The 8,216-nt window shown below is 26.7% G+C and overlaps 1 protein-coding gene across 3 annotated transcripts; it reads left to right on the top strand.

The window, feature by feature from the left end:
- The first annotated feature begins 1,494 nt into the window (after window positions 1-1,494).
- Window positions 1,495-5,340, top strand: LOC118442578 (protein-lysine N-methyltransferase SMYD4). 3 transcript variants are annotated; one of them, XM_035868349.2, is made up of 12 exons: window positions 1,495-1,722; window positions 1,824-1,986; window positions 2,255-2,486; window positions 2,592-2,775; window positions 2,863-3,184; window positions 3,265-3,514; window positions 3,616-3,947; window positions 4,069-4,142; window positions 4,267-4,379; window positions 4,479-4,773; window positions 4,852-5,014; window positions 5,111-5,340. In XM_035868349.2, the coding sequence occupies exons 2-12, from the start codon at window positions 1,850-1,852 to the stop codon at window positions 5,253-5,255; spliced, it is 2,247 nt and encodes a 748-aa protein (XP_035724242.1). In that variant the 5' UTR covers window positions 1,495-1,722; window positions 1,824-1,849; the 3' UTR covers window positions 5,256-5,340. The 3 variants fall into 3 exon arrangements, with proteins under 3 accessions (XP_035724242.1, XP_035724243.1, XP_035724245.1); XM_035868350.2 differs by having other exon boundaries at window positions 1,561-1,578; XM_035868352.2 differs by lacking the exon at window positions 1,495-1,722 and having other exon boundaries at window positions 1,843-2,126.
- Window positions 5,341-8,216: the final 2,876 nt, after the last annotated feature.

Here is an 8,216-nt window from a genome sequence, read left to right as displayed (position 1 = left end):
ACAATAATATTTTTAATATTTAAAGTAAGAGGTACATTTTTAATATTATTTATAGTTGATGTAATTTTTATTTGTTATTTTGAGATAATGATAATAAAAAAAAAAAATAACATAATGATAACAAGTTACTACTACGCTACGAGAACTTGTATATATTATATAAATTCCCCTCCCCTCCCAGAAACATTTAATATATAAATATAATGTAGAATTTCAACAAAGTAATTTTATATCGAATTAAATAAATTCGTATGATTAAAAAAAAAAAAAAGAAGAAAAATAAATACATTTATTAACGAAAATTTTTATTAATGATAAATAACCAACTAATAATATCATGCAAACGTTATAAATATCAAACGTAAAATCAGCAATCTAATTGGTTGATTACGTTTCATATTTAGAGCGTAATATATTCTATTTGACAATTAATTTGAAATACATATATATATATATATATATATATATATATATATATATATATATATCATTATTATTCATTGTTATCTCGTCGAATGAAATTTTTGTTTTATGGAAAAAGAAAAGAAAATGGAAAAAAGAAAGAAAAAAGATTTATAATTTTTCCTAATTTTATTTATATTATCATTTAAATACATTCAATATATATTAAATAAATTCACAATTTTATTATCGTTGTTTATATATTAATATATAAATATATTATTCTATATATATATATATAATTTGTATATATACGTATATATGTTTACTTGTTTGTATGTACTACATTCTAACACACATTTCTGTATACCTTGTAGATGAAATTTAAATAAAAGATAAACTTTGGACCATTAATCTATAGTATTAGAATTGTATAAGAGGAAAAATAATTCTTAACAACAATGTACCTATATAACGAGAAGAGAAAAAAAGTTTTACTTTCCAATGAGAGAAATTTATTATCACATATAGAAGACAAGTTTATTACATTGGTTCTATGTATAAAATATGACATTTTCTCTTTTATAAATTCTCATAGAAAAGAATCATTGGAAAAAATATTTATGAAAAAACCTTCATACCTGGATACATATAAACAAATATATTTTTATATTTTAAAGTGAAAACTTGATTGTTACAAAGAGAGAAAGCGTATAAAGAAATAAAAAAAAATAAATAAATAAATAAAAAAAAATGTGATGTAAAAATCTACGTCATAGTTACAAAAAATATAAGAGAGATAAATATTAAATTTAATGATATATATTTATATATTTATTATATCGTGTGATGATAAGAAATATTCTCAAGGAAAAAAAAAAAAGCTAAAAAAGTTAAGCATGTCTCATTAATTATTATTTATAAATATTTACTATTATTACATATAAAAAGATTATACGCAAAAGATTATGCATCATTGATCTGACGAGTGATTTTAATTCTCTCTCTCTCTCTCTCTCTCACTCTCTCTCTCTCCGTCCCCTCCCCTCCTTCCTCTCTCTCTCTATCTTCTGTCTCTCTTTTTCTTTCGCTTGCTTTTACTTTTGCATAACTGTTAATATATTTACTTATGAGTAAAATCTGCGTCAATCTTATTCGCGCATATAAGGTTAAAAAGTAATTATTAAATACGTGAGAAAAAGCAGATTTTATTGTCGTTATAAATTAAAGCTTTTTTATTATCGTTTTCATTTTAATCCATATCCACGATAGATTGTAATAGGAAGTAAAGGTGTATCTTTTAGAACGGCAATGTTGTTGGTATATGTTTGCGATCTCGATCCGTTTCGTGCTGTGACATAACATAACCTTAAAATTTTCCATATATATATTTTTGTTTATTTGAGATTCGCTGGTTCCAGTATTGGATTCGGCTTTTCTAAAAAATATGGAGTGGCAAAATTTCTTGGAGCCACTTAGTCGTAAGCTAAGGATCACGCATTTAAATACGCCAAATGAGATTAAGGCGAAAATGAAACGCGAAAATGAATTGATGAGTTATTTGTTGGCCGATCAAGAAGTAAGGTACGTTTAATAAAATTTCGTTTCGGCGTAACAATGGATTCATGACACAGCACTGGTGATGCGAGAGATACAAATTTCACTCTGTTGATGGATTATTGGTTATTATTATCTACGTATTTTTTCGTACGATTTCTTATTCGGTTCGTGATCCTTTTCTTTGTTTAGTTTAGTTTAAACATTTTATCCTTCATTAAAGATGAAATTCGTTTCTTCTTTTTTTTTTTTTTTTTTTTTTTTTTTTTTTTTTTTTTTCTCGTATTAATTTTAGGGAGTTCATATCCTTGTGGTTAGAGGAACGATACAAAAATAGAGATTCGAAATCGATCGAAAAGGCAAAGATATTCAAGGATGTTGGAAACAAAGATTTTCAAGCAAAAAATTATACTTCAAGCATTCAGTCTTATACAAAAGTTGCTTTGTATGCACCAGCAGATAGCGAGGTATTACCATTAGCTATCGCTAATAGATCTGCTGCTTTATATCATTTGGGTAAATATGAAGTAAGTAAAATATAAAATAATAATGATATAAGAATATATAACGTTAATATTATTAAATTCATATTAATATAATGTCCTTTAATATTATATTTTTACTCTTTCAAGGATTGTATCAAAAATATTGAATTGGCTATTAAGTTAGAATATCCGGAAAAGTTAAGACATAAATTGTATCTAAGAGCGGTACAATCATATTTAAAATTAGGTAAACCGACAAAGGCTAAAGAATCTCTTGTTCGTGTTCGTGAGATAATGACTAAATGCACCGATATACCAGATGTAAAAAAGGGTTGGTAATTATTATAACAGAAATAATAAACTTTTCTTTAATTCTTAGAATCCATTTCAAATGAAATTTTTCTATTCGTATTTATAGAGGATATAGAAAAACAAATTGCACATTTAGCATCTCTTGCATCATGCATGCATAATGACACAGAAGATACCGAAGACAATGATTCAACGCAATCTATACCTGAACTTGCATTTGGAGAAAATCCTGATTTTCCTTCTGCATCGACAGCCATAGATAAAAAATATTCATCAGAAAAGGGAAGATATGTTGTTGCAAATAGGGACATAAGAAAAGGTCAAATACTTTTTGTTGAAAAACCATTTGCTTTTGTACTTGTGGATTATGGTAGAATGAGTGGTTCTTGTGAAAATTGTTGTCGTCCTTATGGAGATGTCCCTGTTCCGTAAATATTACATTTCATCTATTAACAAAAGATATTTTATGTTGTACAAATGTACAGGTATATAATGTACAATTTTGTAGGTGTACAATGTGTTTGGATACGTTATATTGTAATATGAAATGTTGGAACGACGATTATACGTTTTATCATCGTTGGGAATGCCCAGGTAGTCAAATGGGACTTTGGCAACAAAATGGAATTGCACGTTTAGCTTTAAAGGTGTTTTTAATGTGTTCGACTACATCCGACAGAAACAGATTTAACGAAGTACAAAAGTTGATAACGAACTTTGACAAATTATCATTAAAAGATCTTATTGCTTATGGAATTGTGAGTATTATAATATTTGTGAATATATGGACGAGTATGGAATCCATTTCTTTTTTTTTTTTTCTATATTGCAATTAATTTCTTTCTATTTTTTTTTTCAGACGGCGACAATGCTTACGCTTTATCTTTTGAAGTATTCTGATTTTTTTGAAGATAACGATCTTACAGAATGTTTGATATCCAAATTTTCCGACGAGACCTATAATTTCCCATGTGAAACTTCTGTCGAAAGCGATAGGCATTTGTACGTAGGCTCATTACTTCTGAGACACATTTTACAACTTGTTTCTAATGGTCATGCCATTACAAAATTAGATGTAATTGTATCCGATAAAGATAAAGTTTTAACAGAACGAGAAAATCGTGTTGCTAAAGCGATTTATCCTTCGGCGAGTATGATGAATCATTCTTGTGATCCAAATGTAATAAATAGGTAAAAATATTTTATTTGATATAATATAAACTTTCATAACAAATTACAAGTAATAACGTTTGTGAACCAAGTGATAATAAACGCATTTATCCTTTGTATTATGTTTTTTTTTTTTTTTTAGTTTCATGGACCAATATCTTATCGTTAAGGCTATAAAAGATATAGGAGCAGGAGAAGAAGTTTATACCTGTTATGGTAAATAAAATTTTCTTTCACCTAAATAACATACTTAACGTAAAAATGAGAAAAACTTTTTCATTAAATTTGTTTTGTTTCGTTATTTTTTTTTTTATTTTTTCTTTTTTTTTTTTTTTTATAGGTGCACATTTTAGACAAATACCGAGAGATTACAGGCAATTAGCTTTAAAAAGTCAATACTGTTTCACTTGCAAATGCGAACCTTGCACCATACCAGAACTTCAATACTTCATGGTAATAATATTTCTATTATAAACTATAGTTTAATATATATATATATATATATATATATATATATATATTACATAGTGCAATAAAACTTACATTTTATAGGAAAGATTCAATGCTATAAAGTGTCCAGAATGTAGCGGCGCTTTGTATACTGTTCATAATTATTTCATGCATTGCTTAGACTGTGGTGCAACGCCTACTTTAAATTATGATATTGAATTAAAACAAGCTCAAGATCTTTTCGAGGATGCACAAGTTTATATAGAAATGGAGAGGGAGGAAGAGGCATTGGATAAATTGAAACAATGTTTAAGTATAAGGAGAAGTGTATTGTATAAATATCATGAAGATATTACTGCTACATTAGATCTTATTGGGAAAGTATATGCTATTATGGGTTCGTATCAATATTTCTAGTATTTAAGATAATTATATTTTTATTGAATTAATTATATCGTAAATTTTATGATGATAGGTCGATGGTTAGATTCTATATCTTATTTGGAACATAGCATTGCCGCAGTCAGTGAAAGATTTGGTTCCTGTAGCATAGAACTTGCCAATGAATTGAATAAACTCACAGATATATGTATAAGATATCTTCAAGAAGAACCAAATACCGCAACAAAGTGGTATAAGTGAGTTTGATTAATTAAGAAAAAAAAAAAAGAAAAAAAATTACATTTAATGTTTAAATCAAAAAACTCGCACAAAAAATCCTTTTTATTTTACAGGAATATCTTGAAAAAGACACGACGTTACTTGTCACACGCGGAGGAAATTTTAAATTTCAATTATGGACCGTGGAATAATGCTTGTGGTGAAATAAGTGAAAAACAAAAAATTCTATCGGTATTGCTGAAAGATTTTAACATTTAGTTCGAATAATTTTATTAATGCACTGTGTCTAATACGCGAATGAATAAAAACTGGCATATTTACATATTGCAAAGTTTATATATATATATACATACATATATATATATATAAATATATATATATATACATTATATATATAATATATATAAATATATATATATATATATACATTTCAAGATTCGTATATATAGGCTTTTTTTTATAGAAACATTTAGTAGTCAACATAGAGTAGAATTGTTTGTAGATTCAAAACTATCATTTTTGATTTACACTTTTCGACGCACCGTATACTTAACGAAAAAAAAAAGAAAAAAGAAAAGAAAAAAAAAAAAAGGAAAAATTATTGTTAAGTAAATCTCCTATCATTCTATGTTTAACTATTGGTATATAAGTTATTGTGTATAAGCTTATTAAAAAAGAAATGGAACATTTGAAAGGACTGAAAATATTGGAGATATATATATATATACATACATATATATGTATATATATACATATATATATATATATATATAACTTTTAACGAAGTTGAACTTATATATTGGAAGTGAAAAATAATATCATTTCGCTTTTCAATGCTTAAGCACTAACGGAAAGTATTATTTTAAACGACGAGACATAAACGAATGTACTTTTCTTCGCGATAACGCTTCGATTAATACGGTTTAATGATGTGATGATACATTTATTGATCGGAATAAAGAAAACCATGTAGAATACAAATCATGTATTAAACGATTTTCAAACGTAATCATGATAAAGTGTCTTCTCATTTGTATTTCTTATATTTATTATTAAAAATTATACCTGTCTTTTATTTCATATTATATATATATATATATATAGACATACATACACATACATTTATACGTACATATATATATATATATATATATATATATTACATTTCAATTTTGTTGAAGTTTACTCAGTTGATCATGAAAATGTATAAGGAAAGGATTCATCCGGAGTATATTTTACTTGAGAACTTATGTTTATCATACGAACTGGATTATAATTCTCACGTTATACGACGGTACGTATACGTGCGTATAAAATTTGTAGTAACCTTTGGCCGACTTGTATTACTACGAACCGAATAGTAGATGAATATAATAATATATTATAAAATATTATTCATATTAATAATTCATATAAATAATTCATATAAATTTTCCCTTTCACATTTTCACATTTTCTTTAAATATATATATATATATATATATATATATATATATGTATATATATATATATGTATATATATATATATATATATATTTTTGTTTTTTTATTTTTTTTTTTTATTTTTTTTTTTTTCTATTTACAATAACAAATTTTCATTTTTTTCTTTCTTTCTCTTTTTCAAATTCAATCACTAGTAATAATATTCATTAATATCTTTCATCGATTAGAGGGAACGATTTTAATTTGTCGAGGAGGTAACGAATGCATATAGTACGGGACTATATTAAAAATACATTAACAAATGCATATTCTCCGGTCACGAGAGAGAGAGAGAGAGAGAGAGAGAGAGAGAGAGAGAGAGAGAGAGAGAGAGAAAGGTGGATCCATTTGCAAATGGACTCGTAACGCTCTGGAAATAAATTGAAAGAAATATATCCTTGGCTTATATCTATAAAAAATGATCCCGTCTTTTTCTTTTTCTTTCAGAATAAAAGAAACTATTATCCTTATTTCAGAAAACTTTGGGAATAGTTTCAAATGCTTTACATAAAATATATTCTTTTTTCTTTTCTATATATTTTGCATATATAAATACGAACCGCGTTATTGTGAAATTTTTGCTTTTTATTTTTTCTTTTTGCTCTTTCTCTCTCTCTCTCTCTCTCTCTTTCTCGCTGTCTCTATTTTTTTTTCTTTTTTTTTCACTATATCTTTCTCAAAATATATCGATCGAATCAATGTGGATACGTACACACACAAACACACACATACATATGTGTATATATATATATATATATTTATCTATGTATTTATATATGTATGTATACATGAGCACATAATAACGTGTAACTACGAAATAATACATTTTTGTATTATTCGAGTGCGAGCTCGATTCTCTCACGTCAGACTGTGCTAATTTACGGGCTCGTAATCCTGCCAGATTCATGAATTTATTGCCATCCGGCCCATAAATTCCATACCGAGCGATTATACGGACTTATCTTTTCCGGTGGATCCAGCGAAATTCAAGGCTGATAGAACTAACGGGAATTGAACTACGCATTCTCTCTCTCTCTCTCTCTCTCTCTCTCTCTCTCTTTTTCTCTTCTCGAAACAGTTATGTTAATCTTCGAGTTTCTTCTATGTTGGAATATTCATTAGAATGTTTGAAAGGTAAAAGGTATATGTGAGGAAAGAAAATGAATGTACTTTCTGGTCACTAAGGTGAGTTCGAATTTTTCGTATCGTATATGTTTCAACAATGTTAAGTGCGATCCATTCCAAGAACAGACCATATAGAGTTACGTTTGAAAAATAAATATTTTAAGGGGAGACTTTAAGAAAATACAAAAACATATTGAATCGTATCGTCTGAAAAGTTTGTCTGTTTTTCTTTTTTTTTTTTCTTTTTTTTTTTCATCTGGAACCTAAGGTATTCCGGAAAAACTAAGCGCATACAAAGAAGATCTACAAAAATAATAATTACCGCTGACTATGAGAGAGACACTTTCAGGTATCAATTTTTTTTATTATCGATTTTCTTTGAAACACATTCAACCAACTCTCAAAGCAAAATTTCTTCTATGACGATAAATGACCCCAAAGGCGAACGGACCTTTAAAAGCAATCATATGCGAATCAATTGTTAAATTTATGGCGATCGTAGCGATGTACATACTTTCTAATTGCTCGTTAGTATAAAAAAGTTTAATTATATATTATTTTATATGCTTTCTGTTTAAACAAAATTAATTCTATATTTAACATAGTATCATA

This window comes from Vespa mandarinia, chromosome 22, assembly GCF_050613455.1.
Source record: "Vespa mandarinia isolate Hongniang chromosome 22, ASM5061345v1, whole genome shotgun sequence".
Taxonomy (NCBI): Eukaryota; Metazoa; Arthropoda; class Insecta; order Hymenoptera; family Vespidae; genus Vespa; species Vespa mandarinia.
The sequence above is the reverse complement of the archived record's forward strand: the minus strand, read 5'-3'. Positions and strand labels throughout refer to the sequence as shown.

What these genes read in the sequence shown, in the direction of transcription:
- LOC118442578 (XM_035868349.2), top strand. Translation starts at nt 1,850, where the DNA reads ATGGAGTGGCAAAATTTCTTGGAGCCACTTAGTCGTAAGCTAAGGATC. An exon ending in AGAAGTTTATACCTGTTATG is followed by an intron (nt 4,143 to 4,266) that starts GTAAATAAAATT and finishes TTTTTTTTATAG; the next exon opens with GTGCACATTTTAGACAAATA. An exon ending in CAGAACTTCAATACTTCATG is followed by an intron (nt 4,380 to 4,478) that starts GTAATAATATTT and finishes TACATTTTATAG; the next exon opens with GAAAGATTCAATGCTATAAA.